The 20,866-nt window shown below is 39.7% G+C and overlaps 1 protein-coding gene across 1 annotated transcript in view; it reads left to right on the forward strand.

The window, feature by feature from the left end:
* Positions 1 to 20,624, forward strand: part of psmf1 (proteasome inhibitor subunit 1) — a 73,483-nt gene extending 52,859 nt beyond the window's left edge. The window contains exons 5-7 of the mRNA XM_072556176.1: positions 6,566 to 6,619; positions 14,916 to 15,074; positions 20,137 to 20,624. Coding sequence (XP_072412277.1) covers positions 6,566 to 6,619; positions 14,916 to 15,074; positions 20,137 to 20,188 — 265 coding nt within the window. The 3' untranslated portion in view covers positions 20,189 to 20,624. The remainder of the gene's footprint in view (positions 1 to 6,565; positions 6,620 to 14,915; positions 15,075 to 20,136) is intronic.
* The last annotated feature ends 242 nt before the right edge of the window (positions 20,625 to 20,866 follow it).

Below are 20,866 nucleotides of genomic sequence, written 5' to 3' on the forward strand. Positions count from 1 at the left end.
TTGAGAGGCTAGGACACTGAGGAAGGACTTTATAGAAGTTTATAAGATCACGAGAGGCATGGATAGGGTGAATGCACTAAGTCTTTTTCCCAGGTTTGGGGAATCGAGGATTAGAGGGGAAAGAATAAAGGGGAACCTGAGGGGCAACATTTTTGTACAGAGGATGGTACACATTTGGAATGGGCTGCCAGTGGAAGTGGTTGAGGCGAGTACATTAACAACATTTTAAAGACGTTTGGACAAATACAGAGATAGTAAAGGATTAGAAGTATATGGGCCAAGTGCAGGGAAATGCAGTTAGTGTGGATGGACATTCTGGTCAGCATGGACCAGTTTGGGCCAAAGAGCCTGTGTTGGTGACGTAGGACTCTATGACCACTTATCCTTCTAAACTCAATGGGTTTAGTCCAACCTGCTCAACCTTACCTCAAGATAGGAGCTTTGCTAACTTCAGGACGTCCTAACTCACCTGCCAGGCAGCAAAATACTTTTGAAGCATTATCACAGTTGTAATATAGAAGACAAAGAGTGCATTTTTCATACAGCAAGACTCCACAAATAGAGTAAGACGAATAGCTAGGTAATCGATCTCAGTGACAGTGGTTAGATAGGATAAATATTGTCCAGCACAAGGAACAGCTCCCTGCTGTTCTTCAAAATCGTGCCATGGAATAATTTACATCCATCCTGGAGGGAAGGTAGAACCTTGCATTCCTGCCCCAGCCAAATGAGGGTACCTCTGACATTGCACCACTCTCTATGCTGCAGTGGAGTGTCATCCTAGATTAGCTACAGAGAACCGTCTTCCAGCTTTTATCACCAGCCACTTCTTCCAGAATAAAACTGGAGTACAAATGGAAAAAGAGGGATGCTGTGAAATGTTCTTCTCTTGCAATCATCATGTGATTATCAGTTGACCATGTAATAGAGCTCACTTATGCTGACTAGAAGCTACATATATTCATACACGAGGTCCTGTACTCTGCAGGAAAGAGAAACATGTTCAGACATTATTTATTTTTTGAAGTAGACGAAAATGTGGGGGGACAATATTTCCCTTCTACATTTTCCATGGCAAACCCTTAACTAATCAGAATTATTAGTGCAATCATTCAAAAATTTTCTCATGCAGAACTTGTTCATTCTTATGTGCCTTCCATGATGATTGCAAGATGATAAGTTTCTAGAATGTGTCTTTTTTTCCTCAGCAATACTTAATGAGTTCTTTATGTTGGAGTTTACCCAGAAAGAGGAATCTGACAAAGCAGCAGAGACAGTGGAAGTAATGGATAATGTGAAAATTTATGGGAAGAAGGTCCAACAAAGACTGGTTGTGCTTTAGGATAAGTAAGTCACATGGTCAAGATGCTTTTGCATCCCAGGTTTTGTTAATAGGTGAGGGCAGATATTGCAGAAGAGCTTGTTTTAATGTTTTAAACTTATGTGGATGTGTGGGGATGCACAAAAGTAGGAGAGTAGCAAATTTGACACCCTTATTCAAGAAAAGTATAAGGTCCCAATAGTTCCAAGCATATTGGCATTAATTTAACTTCAGCGCTGAGTAATGTTTTGAAATTAATCAGGAAACAAAATTAATAAGCACTTGGAGAAATTTGAGTTAATTAAGGAAAGTTACTGCAGCTTTGTAAAAGACAGATTATGCTTGACCAAACAAATCAAAGTTTTAAATAATGTGAGATCAAGGATTGAGGAAAGAAATTTGATGAGTATTGTCTATATGGACTCAGTAAGTAGTAAGTAGATGATAATTCTTCATGCTGGAGGGTGGAAAACAGTGGTGTTCCCTAGGAGTCAGTCCTAACAGCACTTTTTTTGATATATATAAATTACTTAGATTTTGGAATATGAAGTAAAATTTTAAAACTTGCTCTAATATCAAACTTGAAGGAGTGGTAAATAGTGAGGATTATACAAATTGCCTGTAACTGGTCCTAGCTAAGCTAGCAGAATGGTGACAGATGGAATTTAGTATAGAAAAGTGTGAGGTGATGAATTTTGGCAGAAAGGGCAGAGGGAGACAAAATGGACTTACGGGCAGTTTCAGGGTGTGCGGTGACAGAGGGACGTGTGTTTCATGTGCAACACTGTTTGAAAATAGTAGAACATTTTGAGTCATTAGCAAAACCTATGTGATCTTGGGCTTCATAAATAGAGGCCCTGAGGCCAAACATAGAGAGGTTAAATTTTTATAAAACCCTGATTAGTCCATGAACAGAGCACTTTTGGTCACAGGAGATTTGTGTTGCTTATTACAATGAGTAATGCATGCCCAATTGCAGGCAGTCATTTTTGAACTAACTTTATTTACAACTGCCTCAACTTTTCTTTGCCCTTCTAAAACAGAGATGAATATGTTTTTCTGTGCGTCATTAGAAATTATCTTTCCCATGAGATAGTAGAGTCTGGATCTTTAAATTTATCAAGCTGAGCAACATAGATTTTTGATAGACAAGGGCTATGGGGGACAGACAGTAGAGATAAGATCACATCAGACCTGCCATGACCTTATTGCATGATCAATGGCCAATGCCTGGTTCTAAATTTGACGTTCCCAACACAGGTACCCAAGGAAAAAGTGCTCAGTTATGTTTAAAATTCACTAGAGAAATAAGTTACTAGAGAAATTCTAGATGCAATGATTCACTATGGTGAAATCTCAAATGCCTTGGATACAAATATTATCTGAATTTATTTAATTTTTAAGTTGTGCATCAGTGTAGGAACCATTCAGCCAATCATGACTGTTCTATGAAAGAGCTCTTCCGGTAGTCCCACTGCCAAGCTGTCCCCCCTCCTAACAGCACTGTAATTTTATCTCCAAGTATGTATCCAATTCTCTTTGTAGAATAAAATAAATAGAAAATGCTGGAAATACTCAGATTTTGCAGTATCAGTGGAGAGAGAGAGACCGAGTTAATATTTCAGGTGTCTGAGCTTTTCCCAAGGTTCTGATGAAAACCTTGACTTATACATTCATGCGTTTTTCTTTCCACAGATGCGGCCATACCTGCTGAGAGTTTCCAGCATTTTTTCTCTCTGATTTCCAGCATCCGCACCATTGTGTCTTTGTTCTCTTTTTAAAGTTACTGTTATTTCCACTTCCATCTTCCTTTCAACATATTTCAGGTCACAACAACTCAAAAAACGTCCCCTGATCTCTGTTTCTTTTGCTGGCCATCTTATATTTGTACCTTCTGAATAGCAAATCGTCTGCCGTCGGGGACAATCTCTCCTTATTCGCACCAGCAAAACCCTTTATGTTTATGTGGTGTAAAGTGAAAATTGCCATAATCCCAAAGGACCATAGTTCACTCTCCAATCGGAGAGCGCGATGACCAGGGGTGAGTTTGACCTACAGGTCACCACACCTCAGTTGAGAAGCAAAGTTGAGGTGGTGCAGCCTTCAATATGGCTTCAGACAAATTGAATTCCACCCTTGACATAATTTTGTATCAAATTGTGACTATCTTTACTCCAAAAAGAACAATCTCAAAATTTCTAGCATTGGGATATTTACTTCCCAGTTTTATTTTACCAAGTACCTTAATGTGTGCCTTTGGAAACCACCGCCGTTGCCTATTGAAACAAATTCTCTTATTTTATTCCATCAAAGCTCCTCACAATATTTAAAATTTATAAGACATCTTTTATTCAAGCTTTCTTTAAAATCTTGATATGTTAATTAGTGGTTTTGGAGAGATTGTAACACTTTGACAGATGTTGTGATTACCAGTTTTGAAGGTTGGCATTGAAGATTAAAACATATATCAGCCAATCTCATCAACTGAGCTTCTAAATTGATGTTTTAATTAGTTTTTAAAAAATTATTTTGCTTTGAAGCTGCAAGATGTTATTCGCCTTTGAGACTGCACAAAATGTCAGCTGTATTTGTGATGAGTAACAGCTCCCTGTAGATTGCCATAATGCAGGTACCAGAAATGAAACAGGCAGTCGTTATCCTGCATTTGCTGGGGCCATGGTTGAGTGCGGTAGAAGATATCCTTGAAACCTGTATTGTGTGCTAGTCAATCTATTTTATTCTGTCCCAATTCTATTTTCTGTCCAACTGATAGAAAAGCTGTTGGCATCTGTGTATCTGATTTTATCAAATAAATACTGTTGTTAGTGTGTTTGTTCATTATCTTGCATTCCCTGAGCCAAAGTAAGATATTATGTGGATGTAATCATAGAATGATGCAGTACAGGAGGCCAATCAGCCGCTTGTGCCTGTGCCAGCACTCTGAACGAATCGTCTAAAACTCATTCAGAACCTGTCCTTTCTCTGTAATTTAACTTTCAGTTCCTTGTTTGAATCTACTATTTCTACCTTTTCAGGCATTGCATCCTAGATCACAGTGATCCCATTTTTTTAAAACAAAATTCTCATCTCTGTTTCTTTTGCTAGCTGTCTTATATCTGTGACTTCAAAAAAACCAAATCTTCTGCCTTTGAGACAAATCTCTCCTTATTTACACCATCAAAATCCTTTATAGTGAAAAATAAAAATTACCATTTTCATGGAGGCAGCAGCCTAGTAGTATTATTGCAAGACTATCAATCCAGAGACCCAGTAATGTTCTGGGGATCCAGTTTGATTCCAGCCATGACAGATGGTGGAATTTGAATTCAATAAAAACAATCTGGAATTATGAGTCAAATGATGACCTTGAATTCATTATCAATTGTTGGAGAAATCTATCTGGTTCACTGATGTCCTGTAGGGAGGTAGCCTGCCATCCTTCCCTGGTCTAGCCTGCATATGTGACTCCAGACCCACAGCAATGTGATTGATTGTTAACTGCCTTTGGGCAAGTGGAAGGGCAATAAATGCTGGCCTAGCTAGTGACGCCTTAATCCCATGAATGAATAAAAAACAACATAATCTCAGAGGTCCATTCCCGTGGGGGGGGGGGGGGGGGGGGAGAATGGGAGAGAACTGGCAGTGAGTTTAACCTGCAGGTCACCACACCTCAGATGAGAGGCCAACTTGAGAAAGTGCAGCCTTCATTATGATCTCAGCTATTACAGAAGTTGAACCTCGCTCTTGATGTCACTGTATCAAATCTCCCTGTGACCATCTTTGTTCCAAAGAGAGCAATCTCAAATTTTCTAGTAATGGAATATTTACAAGTGTCCTTCTCTCAAGTGCCCAAATTGCTATCTTCTTGTATATCGCTAGGTACCCTCACTGAGCATCATTTTACAGAGAACTGGCAGCAATATTTGTGTGTGTCAAAGATAAGTGGGCCACTTGATTGGAGACATTTTTGAGATAGATTGTAACACTTGAGTTTGAGTATATTAGTGGTCATTAATGTAATTGATCATAGAATAATAAAGAAGCAATATTCAGCACATGGAAAAAGAGATATAGGACTGATGAGGACCAAATGATTGGTCAAAGAGATAAGTATTAAGCGGTGTCTTAAAGGAGGATAGAGAGATTTTTGGTGGAGATATGATCGAAGTCCAGTACGTGGGCCCAGGCAGTTGAAAGCATGACCATATGTGTTACAGTCATAAACATTGGGAAAGTTCAAGCAGCCAGAATTGGAAGAATACCGAGTTATCAGAGGGCTGACAGGACACCAGCTGGGAGGTTACAAGCTGATCTCTCTATCTTTGTGATGCTAAATCTGAAGCTTGGCAGATTCCATTAATTACTTTGGCTGGTGTTTACAGAGTGCACAGTGGGAGATGGGCAGGACCAGTTGAACAATTGCTTGTACATTTTTAGAATTTTGGAAGAAGCTAATATTTGTTTATTCTTTATTTCGTTTCATTCATTGAATGTGTTGACTTGGCAAACATTTATAATCCTTGAGAAGGCAGTGGTGGTCCACCTTGTTGAAGTGGTGAAGGGGCTTCCACAGGTGTTATTGGGGAAGGAGTTCAAGGCATTAGAATGAACAACGCTATACTATGAAGTCATGGCATTGTGTGACATGGAGGGAAACGTGCAGATATAAATGTTCTCATGCATTTGCTGCTCGTTTCCATTCAGGTGATGGAGGTTGTTAATTTGGAAGGCCCTGTCAATGTCTTAATAGCTGCAGGTCAACTAGTGAAAGGTATTCACTCTGGCATCAGTGGTAAAAGGAATGAATATTTAAAGGGTGGTTGGTGCTAATTAAGTGAACTGTGGTGGTCTGGATGGTGTCAAGTTTCTTAGAATCATTAACAGGAGCAGTACTCATCCAGCCAATAAGAAAGAAACTTGTATCACTCTTGTAGATGGTGTACATGCCAAGTGGGGAGTTAAGAGGTGTTACCTGCTGGAAAATTTCAAATCTCCAACCTGCTCTCTCATCCATGCCATTTATATGACTGGTCCAGTTAAGTTTCTGGTCATTTGTGACCCTGGAATGTCATTGTTCGGGATTCAGTGATAGTAATGTATCGTAGGAAGAGCTTTAGAGCAACAGAACTACTTTCAGACATTCACCATAATGAGCATGGAATTTTGAATTTTTAAAGTATTTTAAATGTCTTAATTATTTCAATGCTGCTTAGATAAGAAAAGCACTTTCTTCTCCCATTCCAGGTCTGATCCGATGGCACCGTTTGCATCAGGAGGAGATGATCTCGACCCATTTGGGTATGAGCGCTTTTATTGTAGAAATGTATTGATGACATCTTGTCCTTTCTCTAACCTTTTCAATCACAATTATTCCAATTTCAAGAACCTGTGCAAGATTTGTTCAGTAGTGAAGATTTCACAAGCACGTTCCATGCTGCAATTGCTTATTGCAAACACAAAATGAAAACTGAAATAGATCTTTGCTGAATTGGAAACAGACTTGACTTTTGGTCTTGTGGTTATGTCATTCTGTATTGCTCATCCTGAAGAAGGGCTTATGCCCGAAACGTCGATTCTCCTGTTCCTTGGATGCTGCCTGACCTGCTGCGCTTTTCTAGCAACGCATTTTCAGCTCATTGTATATGTAACACTGATCTATGCCAAGAGCTATCAGGTGAGATCTTGAATTTTCGAACCATTCACAGCATCACCCCACCTCTATTAGCCACACAAGATTTCTGAACTGCTTGAATTCTGACTGCTTCTGCATACGCAATTTTAATCACCACATCATTAACATCCCTGCCTTCAGCTAACAAGACTGTAAGCTCTTGAATTATTTAGACATCTGTGTCTCTCTTTCTCTCCTTTAAGACACTCTTTAGAACTGCCACTTTGAATAAGCTTATGGTGACCTTTGCTCATGAAGCCCTCATAATTTAGTGTCAGTTCATCAACGTTCGTTCTGTTGTGTCTTGAAGAGAGGTAGTTGTCCTTTCAAAAATCACATGAGCTCTGTCTCATCCTGTGCCATTTTCACAAGCACACTGCCTTGTCCCATCCTCATATAGTTTGGGGAGCAGAAGGTTGAATGAGCACAGTTTTTGTAAATGAATAGATAAAACCTTTAAAGTTATTTCATTCGTTTTTTCTGAGATCCCAGGTTCAAGTTTAGGCTCTGCTTTGATCCACAAATTCAGCTGTACTGAACCAGCCTGAATCCTGATATCTGTCCACTCCTGTTCCTTGACATTGTTTTCAAATACTGTATTGATTATTTGGCACCCACCATAACAAATTAAAATGGTGCATAGAGTTCTTCTCAAAGTATTTATGCATCTAAATGTGAAACTGCATTGTCTTATAGAAATTGTCATTATCTTCACAGCAGTTCAAGTCAGTAAGGTCTTGTTTTGTTCTTTGTCATTCTTTAGTACCCTATTTACTTTACACATATTCAAGATTTTATGGAGGTTAATCTCCGAGGGCAATAATTAACTACACAAGCCATTTACTTCTGGGATTAATTTGTGTATGAACCTGGCCCGAATGAAGGATTGGTAATGTGTAGAAAGAGTTTTCATCTTTAGCAATCAAAGAAAACTTATAATGAGACAATATTTCCACCAATGTTTCTTCCTCCATTTCTGTTTTAATTGCTTCCTATAATTAATAGCAATCTAAGCTTCATCCCTACACTTCAAAATAAGATGAGTCTTTTTGAAAGAACCAATTACCAAGTGTCTTTCTTTCTAAGCCTCCAACTTGTAAAACCTGTAACTGTTTTTGATGGAGTAGTAGGGATTTATTCCATGTTAGTCGGTTCACTGGCTTGTTTAATTTTCTCTTTATTTGTTTGTTCATGGATGTGAACATTGATTGTCCATCTCGAGAAGGTGGCAATGAGATGCCTTATTGAACTGCTGCAGACTGAGGGGTGTGGATCCATATATTATGTTAAGAAGGGAGTTCCAGGATTTTGATGCAGAGACAGTGAAGGAGTTAAAGCAGTAAAGCTCATAAAACAAGTAGTTTAAATGATCAATGCCACCAGTGTTGGTAAAAACGTGCCAGATTCTTCCCAGAATCACCCCTCTTGACTGTGACTCATTGACTTAACAGAGTTGAGGACTGCAGTTTAGGTCCTTGTCCGTCCTTGGCATTTCTCCATCTCATGTCGAATTTTAAATGTGTTCACCCATGTTTTACAATGTTCATTTCTGGATGCAAATGTTCTCTGATTAAACTGCAATTAAGTATCAGTGTCCAGCTTGTGGTTGAACAGCATTTTTTAATTGAGGATGTACTGACTGATATAAGACCTCGATCTGACTACCCTTTATCAGTCAATCTGCATTGTATTACAGTATGCTGAAGTATACTCCTGAGTTCCAATTATTATTCTGTGATTTATGAAGGTCAAGGGCAATAAATCACCTCCCTTTTTAATCAAACCAACACTGACTGGATTCTCCAGTTGTAACCTGCAGAGCATTCTTTTTCATTTAAGTTAAGTAGGTGATTATGTTTTAGCAGATGTGGTAATGTGTTTGTAGCTCTCTATTAACTGTATGCAATTTTTTTCTGAGTATATTATAGTTTGACCTGCCCTCACAGTTTGAAATCTCAATCCATGATTTTCAGTGCATTTCAATGCACTTGCTTCTTTCAGCTTCTACCCAGTCAGTGACTCTTTCTGATTCTCAAGGTTATACCTTTGAAGCATTTGCTTTTAAGAGGAATGCTTGCATTTGTATAGTGTCTTTCTCGCACAATCATTTTAGACCACTTTACGTGCATGGACTACTGATTGAAGTACGATGAAGCTGGACAGTTCATTGTGCATTGTCACAGGAACTGAAATGGAATAGTTAAAGTGTATTTTCTTTCTGTGACAGCTTTTAATTGAGTATGCCATTTCTAAATCTTTTCCTCAAATAAGGAGGAGATAGGTAATTGTACAGGAGATGGGAGATGATTATGCAGGAGACTGTCCTTATCCAAGTTGGTTGAGAGATGGGCAGGGGAAGAAATATACCCCAACAGAGAGAATGTAGAGGTCGAGATTGGAGAAAGAAGTGTAGAGGCAGGGAGAAAATTATCTACCAGCTGGTGACAGTACGATTTTGTCTCAATTGAGAAATAACCAAGCCCATGATTTATAAGGTGGGGATGGGATCTCCTCCACCATTTTTCTGTCTTTTGGTTTTTGCATTTTTCTGCTCTGTTATCATATTCCTTAATGCTTTGTGTTAAAAAACCAGTGTTGGATATGCCCCATGTCTGAACATCCACAGACCTCTGGAGTAGAAAGTTATACCCTTTTATCCCTGGATTTCTGAACAAAACAGTCATACTGGACACATAACGTGAAGTCTCTTTCACTTTCCACAAATGCTGCCAGACCTACTGAGTTTCTCCAGCATTCTGTGTGCTTGTTTTAAAGTTATCCAGTTTTTCAGCTGCAGCACCAATTGATTGGTTAATAAGCAGATGGATTAATAATTGCCCGAGGAAGGTTTAATCTGTTATATAATTAAACCAGCCTGATTTAATCTATCCATGCTAGTAAAGTTCCTAATTATAAACCCCCTCTGGCATTTCTACAGACATTTATTTAGAAATTCTCTGCTGAATTCAAATGTTTTCAAACTAACCTTACTTTGAAATATAAATATACAAATATTAAATATTGCCAGACAGGATAGTGATAAGTTGCATATTGATTTCTTTCCACTTCGCGTGTCACTCAGTAGACTTTGCAGTCTTGAATTCAGTATCCCTCATGTACGTGTTCCTGCCCCAGAATGCTGCTCATACAGACCTGAAAATTCATGCAGCACATTTGGAAGCATAAGATTATGTTCCCAACATATTATGATATGTAGGAGCAGAAGTAAACCATTTAGCCCATTGCCTCCACTCCACTATTCAGTGATATTATGGCTGAAATGATTATCCTCATTATCCCTCCTATTGTCCAGGATCAAGTTAATAAGCCTTCTCTGGACTGTCTCCAATGCCAGTATATTTTTTATTGAAGGTAAGGGACCAAAACTATTCTCAGTACTCTAGCTGTGGTCTAACTGGTGCCTTGTATATTTTTAGCAAGAGTTATCTATTTTTATACTCCACTCCGTCTAAAATAAAGGCCAGCATTCCATTTGCCCTTCCCAGTTAGTGAGTCATACAAAAGACCTCCTCTGAACTGCCTTCCCTCCAAAATCCCTTTGTGCTGCAGCTTTCTGCAGTCTTGATCCATTTAAATAATTTTCAACTTTTCCTGCCAAAATGCACAACCTCACATTTCCCCAAACAATATCCCATCTGCCAAGATTTTTACCAATTCGCTTCACCTGTCTCTATCCCACTGTAGACTCCTTGTATTATCCTCACTACTTGCCTTCCCACCTATTTTTGTGTCATCTGCAAACTTGCCAGTAGTATATTTTGTCCATCATCTAAACCATTAATATATTTTGCAAATAATTGTGGATATAGCACTGATCCCTATGGCACTCTACTAGTTTCAGGTTGCCCTCCTGAAAATGCCCTTTATTTTCAACCCCAAGTTTCTGTCTTCTATTAGTTAGCCAATCCTCTATCTATCCCCAACACAATGAGCTCTTATTTTGAGTAGTCCTTTATGTGGTACTTTATAGAATGTTTTTTGGTCATTTAAATATGTTACATCATCTGGCTCCCCTTTATCCTGCCTATTACCACCTCAAACTTAGTCCCTCATTGTTTACTTTCTCCAATTTTATTATTTCTGGACATCTTTTGTTGACTTTTAAAGCTTTCCCAATCCTCTGATTGACCATTAATCTTTGCCAAATTCTATGGTTTTCTTTCAATGAAATGTTATCCATAACCCCCCTAAGTTAACCATGGTTGGTTTATCCCCTTCTTCCTCACCAGGATATATCTTCATTGTGAAGCATGAACTATTTGCTTAAATGTCTGCCATTGTTCATAACTGTCTTTTCTGCTAAGCACCTTTCCCAATCCACTTCAGCTAATTCTGACCTCATTCCCATGCAATCACTTCAGTTTTAATACAGTGTGTTTATAAGCCAAATTTCTCCCTTTCAAACTGAATACTGAAATCTACCGTGTTATCATCAGTGTTCCACAGAGGATCCTTTAGCCTGAGATAATTTACTAACCTGCTTCCTTATACATTACCAGGTCCAAAATAGCCTGATGCCTGGCTGGATGTACATCATGTTGTTCTTGGAAACTATATTGATTCACTCCATGAATTCTTCCTCATGGCTATCTCTGCCAATTTGCTTTTTCCAATCTGCATAAAGATTGAAGTCTCCCAAAAATTAATGTATTGCCGTTTTTATTTGCCCTCATTATCTCCTGATTTCATCGCTGAAGTACAAAACAGCTATTGTTAGGGGCCTTTACACTACTCCCACCAGTATCTTCTTCCCTTTTGTTGTTTCTTACCTGCATCTATATAGATCCTGTATATCTGATCCAAGATCATTTCTTGCTGAGATACTTATTCAATTTTGTCCTAACAAAACTACCCCATCACCCTACCTCCTGTTTGACATTCCAAAAGGTCATATACCCTTGAATATTTAATTCCCAGCTTCAAGCTCCTTGTAACCGGTTGTGTAATGGCTTTAACATGCTGTTGTTTTAATTCTCTTGAGATAGTAACAGAAAACCCAGAAATCAATGAAAGCATGGATAGACCAGTTCCCAACCAGCACCATGAGTTCTTGAATCGTAAACAGTGATAGCCCATCTCAAAGGAAGAAAAGTATATTTCTCATAAGATTATAAAAGATTGAAGCATGAGTTGGCCATTCAGCCTACTGCCTCCAGCTGAGGGGACAGACAGGTCTCTTTGGTGATCTGATTATTACAAGTGCACTTTCCTGCCACTTCAATAACACTTATGGTTCTGATATGTCTATGTTGAATTAGGCACTTTCAATGATTTACAATTGTTAATTGTAAATCCATCTTTTAACACGCACATGCCAGTTTCTACTTTTTCCTTCTGGATCCTTTCCCTGTCCAGAATCCAACCCCTCTGGAGCAGATGGGACTTGATCCTGGGCCTCCTGCTCTACAGTTAGGGACACTAGGAGAAAGTGAGGACTGCAGATGCTGGAGATCAGAGCTGAAAAATGTGTTGCTAGAAAAGCGCAGCAGGTCAGGCGCATCCAAGGAGCAGGAGAATCAACGTTTCGGGCATAAGCCCTTCTTCAGGAATCATTCTGAAATGTCAATTCTCCTGCTCCTTGGATGCTGCCTGACCTGCTGTGCTTTTCCAGCAACATATTTTTCAGTTAGGGACACTACCACTGCACCTCAAAAGTCCCTCTTTGCCAGTAAATATTTTTTCAATCAACCTGTTCAGGCATGTTATAACACGTCTGGGGTAAGTGGGACTTCAGCTTGGACCTCCTGTCCCAAAGGTAGGGACACTAACACTGCACTACAAGAATCCTAAGAACCCAAATCACTTTTTTCAGTTCAATAAGGTTATTGTGTACTTAGGCGTTCACTGATTCCAATCAACGTCAGGTCTTTCAGGTAGTTTCAATTGGATTGAATCAGCCTGACGACTTCATTGTTGTCAGTTCGAACAGCTGGCTGAGGTTGTCTGCAGTCTGCCTGCAGTCTGCCTCAGCTGTTCACATTGCTAACAATTGTGTGTATAAGATTACACCACGTTTCACATTTCTCTTTATCAGCAATTGGAAAGTAGGAGATATGAGGCAGCTTCAAAGATCATAGTTATTTTAATCTGTTCAGATGTGTTGTGCCACAATTTCAGGTTCGGGGATTTGAACTTGGATCTTCTGTCCTGAGGTAAGGGACACTACCACTGCACTACAAGAGCCCATCTCTTCTTTTTCTGTTTTTGTTTTGCCCTTTTATCTGTTCAGAAATGCTTTTATGCAAGAACCCAGCATTTTTCTTTTTGAAGAGATTCATGAGCCAGCACGTTGATCTACTTTATCCCCCATATCTTCGTGCTGCACCTAGGCCTGTGTATCCTTTCTGTTGTACGGGACCCAAAGTTGAATGCAAACTTTCAGAGGAAGTTTGATAACAGCATTGCACAGTATTTGTTTTTTTTTTGTAATCAATCTGTTCTGAAATGTGATGACATACACGTTTGGATCAGATCTTCGGGTTCAGAGGGAGGGACAACTACCACAATGTTATAAGAGCCCTAAGAATCCAGCTCATTTTTTTTTGTCTCTATTCAGCAATATTACTTCAAAAGAACCCAGCACTATTTTTCAATACTACAATTTTACCCAAAGAATTCTGTGCAGTTATAATTCACTAGCGTCAAATTGATAATGTTATAGGGATGCTTTGATCAGAAACCCTGCTTTTCCTTTTGTTTTTCTTTATCCAGCTGTTACACCCATCTGAATGTTTTATCACCCTCAAATTAAGAGCCCACCTCTTACATTTTCTAATCACCCTGTCCAGAGATTACACACCTCTGGAGCTGAGCGGACTTGAACCCAGGCTCAGGGGTAGGGACACTGCCACTGTACCACAAGAGTCTGAACCCAGCGTTTAAAAGCCCAATGACCATCCACTGCTTTCAACCAACTCCGGAGTTGTTCTGGATAACGCTTCAAGCGAACTGCATTTCAATCGCTCACGTGCAACTCTCTTAATCGATCAAAAATCTCTCCAACCCGACATTTCATGGTCTCAGGATGTTCCACTTTACGAAGCGTGAAGCACTTTTTCGAAACATAGTTACAATCACAACATTTAAAAGTAATAGTTATGTATATAGCAAGCTGCACCAATGACAGGATGATTAATGAGGAGACAAAGGCATTGTGGTTATTGGCACTGAACTAGTAAAATAGTTTCAGGCTAATGATCTGTGGGCAAGTGTTCAAATTCAACCACAACGGCAGCTGGTGGAATTTAAAACAATTAAAATCTACACTTAACAGCTCGTTTCAGTATTGGTGACCATGAAATGGTTATCGATTGCTATAAAAGCCCATATCGTTCACTTATATTCTTCAGGGAAGGAAATTGCCATTCTTACTTGGTCTGACTAACATATGACTCCAAACCCCTGAAAATGTGGTTGATTTTTAATTATTCTCTGAAATGGCTGAACAAACCTCGCAATTCAAGAGCAATTAGGGATGGGTGCCAAATGCTGGCCTTGTCACTGATGTCCACATGTCATGAATGAATGAACATTAAAAAAAAACAAATAATCTGCTTTTTGGTTTTCAACAATAAATAAATATTGACTAGAATACCCTTGCTGTTCTACAATATCATGCCAAGGAACCTGTTGCCTCTACCTGAGAGGGCAGATCAGCGCTCGGTTTAACGTCTTACCCAAACGACCACCTCTGACAGTGCAGCACTGTCTATATAAAGACATTTAGTCATTTAGAATATAGAAATTGTATATTGCTGAAAAAAGATGTATTTTGTTCAAGCTTTCGGCTTGCACTTATCAGGACAGTTTGCAAGAAATACCAAAGGGAGTTTAATTATACAAGCACTCTACTTGTGTCAACACTACAAAATAGCTGATAGCTTCATTTCTTTTATTTACCAGTGAACGAAGAGGTGGAATGATTGTTGATCCTTTGAGGTCAGGGTTACCACGTTCTGGCTTTGACCCATCATCGGGGATACCGGGACAGCTTCCTCCTGGTTCAGTCCCACCTGGAGCTAGATTTGATCCATTTGGACCAGTTGGACCGGGCCGTTCTGGGTAAGTGTGAACTTTTTTTAAACAATAGAAATTCATAGGAATTTTTGTAAGTGAAATGTGCTTATTTCATTGTATTTGTGGATGTGCACTGTGGGAATAATCATTTCTAACCCAACATTCTTCACTGTGGAATAAATGTTTTGCTCTCCAAAGTTCCATTGCTCCTAGCAATATAATCATATACACCTCAGTGTTTTCTCCAAATACAGCAGGATTTTGAAAGAGTATTCTCTCTAATTGCATCGCTGAGTAGTTCCATAATGCAGGAGAACACAGCAGGAATATTCAGGTCGGGAATGGAAGACAGGGTGAAATTGAGTTTCGGTTGGGGGAAGTGAGAAGGGTTGAGTCACGTAGGAGTGAGAGTGAGAAGTGGTGGAGGCGAGTGATGAGATGGGTGAGAGTTAGAGGGACAAATGATGCAAATGGAGGAGAGACAATGGGGGAGAACAAGCACCAAGAGAGATTGGTGAAAAGATAGAGCAGAAGAAGTGAAAAAGACACAACCAAGATTACAGGACCAAGAGAGCATTAAAAAATGAAATTTCTTAGAGACAGTGTGATAGACTGAAGTGACAAAACTGGGTAGAAGCAACATAGTAATGAAGAAGAATAGGAGAAAGTGGGGAATATAGAGAGATAAGTGGTCATAAGGTCCAAGAGTCATAAAAAATGCAAAATAGATTTTGATTTGTACATAACATTCCATAGAATGAGAATAGTTGCAGTATAGGAGGTGGCCAGAGCGGTGTTCTCTGCTTTCATGTGCGGAAGCAGGCCATTCAGCCCATTGAATCCACACCAATGCTCCAAACAGCATCCCACCCAGCCCCATCCCTGTATCTCTGCATCCCTGCAACCCACCTAGCCTGCACACCCCTGGACAATATGGGCAATTTTGCATGCTCAATCCAGCTAATCCACAAGTCTTTGGACTGTGGGAGGAAACCAGAGCACCCGGTGGAAACCCACGCAAACATGAGGATGTGCAAATTCCACACAGTCGTCCAACACTGGAATTGAACATGAGTCCCTGGCGCTGTGAGGCAACAATGCTCTCCACTTGGTCATTGTGTTAATTGGTTCCACCTTTCTTTTTACTATTATTATTTGTTTGCCTTTGGGAGGCCCTAGGATTCCCTTTTATTATTGGCTACCCATACTTTCTCATTGCTTTTCTTTTCTTCATACTTTCCTTCAGAACTTTCTCTGTTCAGCCTGATCCTTATCATCTGTACCTTTTTGCTGCTTTATCTTGTTTACTATCTCTTGCATCATCTAGGAAGCTCTGGCTTTGTTGGGTTCTCCTTTTCCTTTTGATTTTTCACAACTGTGCTGAAACTATCTCTTCTGTAAAGGCAGCCCTGTGTCAATTATAGTTATGGCTGCCAGTCTCTGATTGAACTTTGCATTGTGGGAATCCATTCTCACCACATTGAAGTTGATAGTCCCCTGTTTAGTTACATTTACCCTGGAATGTGTCTTGTCCTTTTCCATATCTAATCCAAACTTTACGGTGCTCTGATTACTGTTCCTTAAATGTTCCCCTTCTGGCACTTGTTTCAGCTCCTTCCCCAGATCCAAAACAAGCCACGCCTTTTCTCGCTCACTTATCCGTCTAATTCCCCTGAATTCATTTCAGAAACATTGCCCTCTCTCTGCCCTATTACTATTACTTTTCAAGTCCATACTATGAGAACAAAGCATCTGCCAAACACCTACTATCATTAACTCCATTTTGTGGTTTTTGTACAATGCGGTGATTGCTTTGCAAATGCGTCCCTTTGTATCTTGCCCACTTGATAGTAGCCTTTTGACCAGTATATTTTATTGGTACCTAACAGTGCTTTTATTTTTATTAAACTCTAATCAAATAGATTCTGACCTTGATTCCTTGAGACATCCTTGCTTTCCAGCACTGTAAAACTCAATTTAAACAATACTGCCATCCCTCTCATTTATTTCCCTATCTTTCATGAAACCCATGTATTCAGGATTATGTGGCACTAGTCCTGCCCATTCTGATCCATGTTTCAATCTTTTTATTCATTCAGATTTAGATGAGGTTGTCACTGGCTGGCCCAGCATTTATTGTCCATCCTTAGTTGCCCAGAGGACAGTTAAAAGTTAACCACATTGCTATGGGTCTGGAGTTACATGTAGGCAGGACCAGTTAAGGCTGGCAGTTTCCCTTCCTGAAGGGCATTAATGAACCATGATGAGGTTGAACATGGTGTTGTCCGTAGTTGTAGGAAAGTTCCATCTCACTGCTCTCTAGCACGTTCACTCTGCCATAAAACAAGCTGTGCTGCACTGGTAACCTGTCAGTCACCTAATAGAATAATGAAATTATTTGGAGAGTCTCGAGCTGTTTTCTTCATTGATGGAACGTGAGCATCACTGGCTGCTTCAGTGTTAATTACCCATTCCTAATTGCCTTCTTGGTGAGCTGCATTCTTGAACTGACATAATCCTTGTGGTGTACATACACTGTCAGTGCTGTGACAGAGGGAGTTTGAGAATGTTGATCTCCGTGACATGAAGGAACAGTGATAGATTTCTAAGTCAGGGTGGTGTGGGGCTTGGGGGGGAACTTGCAGGTGGTGGTGTTCACAAATATCTGCTGCACTGCCCTGTCCTTCCAGCTGGCAGAAGGTCACAGGTTTGGAAGACAATGTCAAAAAGCCTTGATGCGTCATTGAAGTGCATCTTGCAGACATTGCACACTGCTGCTTCCGTAGTGAAAAGAGTGAATGTTGAAGATGGTGGATAGGATGCCAACCAGGAGGGCTACTTTTCCCTGGATGCTGTAGAGGTTCCTTAATGCTATTGGAGTTGCACCCCTCCAGGCAAGAGGTATGTTTTCTTTTGACAAAAATGTCTGCAGAATACGCTAAATGTTTTCATGTGTGACCCATTGGTTACCAATATCTGTTGAGTTAAAAATTTACATTAATGTTATTGAGCTGAGTGCATCATGAATTTATCACTTTATTAATTTATCACTTTAAGAGCTAAAACCTCTTAAATGAACAGGAGAATGAATATTGTGGGTGAAAACATCAAACATCAAGTGCCAGTGTTCCTATTAACACTGTCTAATTTCCACAACAGCCACATTTTTCAATCTCTGGATGTTTTTATTGTGCACATATATAGTTTTAGCAACAATCAGAATGGAAATTTCTGTTGTGTTTTGCACGGGGCTTGGTCTTTTGCTGCAGCCCTCTAAATCCCCAGCTATTTCACCATATGTTGACAGAAGTTCCTTTGATGAGAAAGTGAGGACTGCAGATGCTGGAGATCAGAGCTGAAAATGTGTTGCTGGAAAAGCGCAGCAGGTCAGGCAGCATCCAAGGAGCAGGAGAATCGACGTTTCGGGCATAAGCCCTTCTTCAGGAATCATTCTGAAACGTCGATTCTCCTGTTCCTTGGATGCTGCCTGACCTGCTGCGCTTTTCCAGCAACACATTTTCAGAAGTTCCTTTGATGCCTGCTGCTGTTCACCTTATGCTGTGCAACTCAGCATGGAAGTTAATAACTACAGATAAGCTGAAAGCTGAGTCCATTGTTGTGGTGTTCATCCCAATACAAACTTAACATCGTAAAACATAGGAGCAGAACCAGGCCATTCAGCTGATCAAATCTGCTCTGCTTCTAAGTGAGATCATGGCTGATCTGATAATCCTCAACTTCACTTGCCTGCTTTTTCTCCATAATCTTGATTCTGTTACTAAATAAAAATCTTGTCTGCTCAGTCTTGAATATACGCGATGACCTAGCCTTCGCAGTACTCTGTGGTAAAAAAATTCCACAGATTCACTAGACTTTAAGAGAAAAGATTCCTCCTTATCTCTGTCCTAAATGTCCAACCCCTTATTCTGAGATTGTGCTGTCTTGACCTAGTCTCTCCCACAAGAGGAAACAATATTATTTCCACAACTACCTTGTCAAGTCCTCTAAGATACTTGAATGTCTCGCTAAGATTGCTGCTCATTTTTCTATTTTCCAGTGGTACAGGCGCTATCTACTAAATCTCTGCTCATATGATAATCTCTCGATACCTGGTATGACCCTAATGAAACTCTTTTGGTCTGCCTCCAATGCCAGTGGGCGATAGATAAGGCAGCTAAAACTGTTCATAGTGTTTCACCTGTGGTCTGGCTCATGCTCTGGAAAGTTTTAGCAAACCTTCATGATTTTTATATTCCATTCCCTTTGAAATAAAGGCCAACATTCCATTTGTTTTCCCAACTACTGGCTGAACTTGGATGCTCACTTTTTATGATTCTTAGATGAGGGCTCCCAAATCCCTCTTCTGCAACTTCCAGCACTGTTTCTCCATTTAAACAACATTCAGTTCCTCTATTCTCTGTGACAAAGTGCATAACCTCTAATTTCCTCACATTTTATTCCATCTGCCTTTTTTTTGCCCACTCACTCATCCTGACTATTATCCCTCTGTAGACGGTTTGGATCATCCTAATCATTGCCTTCCAACGTATTTTTCTGTCAGTCACAAACTTGACTGTAGTACATTCACTTTCCTCATCCAGTTGTTAACATCTGTTGTAAATAATTTTGGCCACAGCATTGATCCCTGTGGCTCTCTAATCCTGAAAATGCTCCTTGTCCCAACTCACTCATCCTTTTGTTAGTCAATCCCCTATCCATGCTAATATACAACCTTCAACACCATGGGCTTTTAAGTACCTAATGTTGTACCATGTCAAATGCCTTCTGAAAATACAAATATTTTATATCCACTGGTTCCCATTTATTGCCTCCTAGTTACCTCCTCAAAGAATTCTGTTATTATCTTTTCAACTTCACCCCAATGCTTTACCTATAGAAGTGAACTCACTTAGTTGCCATTTCTCTTGGTGTTATGTTTAACACATGTCCATCTGCTCCACCAGGTCAAATAGTTCTTGCCCTCGTGACTTGGCAATCCTGGAAGAATAGCACTCTCAAACATGACCCATGTGGTTTGGTGGGAAGGATAAGTGACTGTGCTTAATGTTTGATTTCTGAATGTTCACAAAATATTTCTGTTTTCCAGCCCTGATCCAGACCATCTTCCTCCGCCTGGATATGATGACTTGTTCATGTGATCTTCTTTTTCTTCCTCTCGCCTCCCTCCTCTCAAAGCAAGTTGGGTTGTAAGGAAAACCCCGGATGTAAACCACAACTTGTGGAATCCTGTGGCCTTCACTTCTTTTGGTTAAATAAATATTCTATGAACAGTGTAATTTAGCCATTTGATCTGCTGCATTCCTTTTTGATGATCAGCAGCTTCAGCTAAGCCAATCTCCCTTTGCTGGTGGGGCATACATGCTCAACTGAACCGGTGAAACTCTTAAGAGCAGCCAAGTGCTTTGTTGTCATACATCTGACACATGCTTCCAGTGTGGACTTGTAACCAATCTCCTGCACATTGTCACAGAGTTGTCACTATGCTGTGTCTTTGAGGTAGGCAGATTAAATTAAATGCATCAGAGTGTTTGAGTTAAATGATCCTGTTAATAAACTGATGTGTAAATGAAAAAATAGTTTGATTGCACTTTGTCATGTTGATACACTCATCTTCTTGCTCTGTTTATAGATTTTTATGAAGAGTTGTTCATGAATTAATAGAATCTTACAGAACAGAAGACAATTTGGCCCATCATATTTGTGCCACTTCTCAAAATATTGATTCATTTAGTTCCATGTCTCCTGCTTCTACCCATTCACTCTGCACATCTTTACCCTTCAAGTAATTTCCTGGGAGAATTTCTTTTTTTAAAACC

Source organism: Chiloscyllium punctatum, chromosome 37 (assembly GCF_047496795.1).
Source record: "Chiloscyllium punctatum isolate Juve2018m chromosome 37, sChiPun1.3, whole genome shotgun sequence".
Taxonomy (NCBI): domain Eukaryota; kingdom Metazoa; phylum Chordata; class Chondrichthyes; order Orectolobiformes; family Hemiscylliidae; genus Chiloscyllium; species Chiloscyllium punctatum.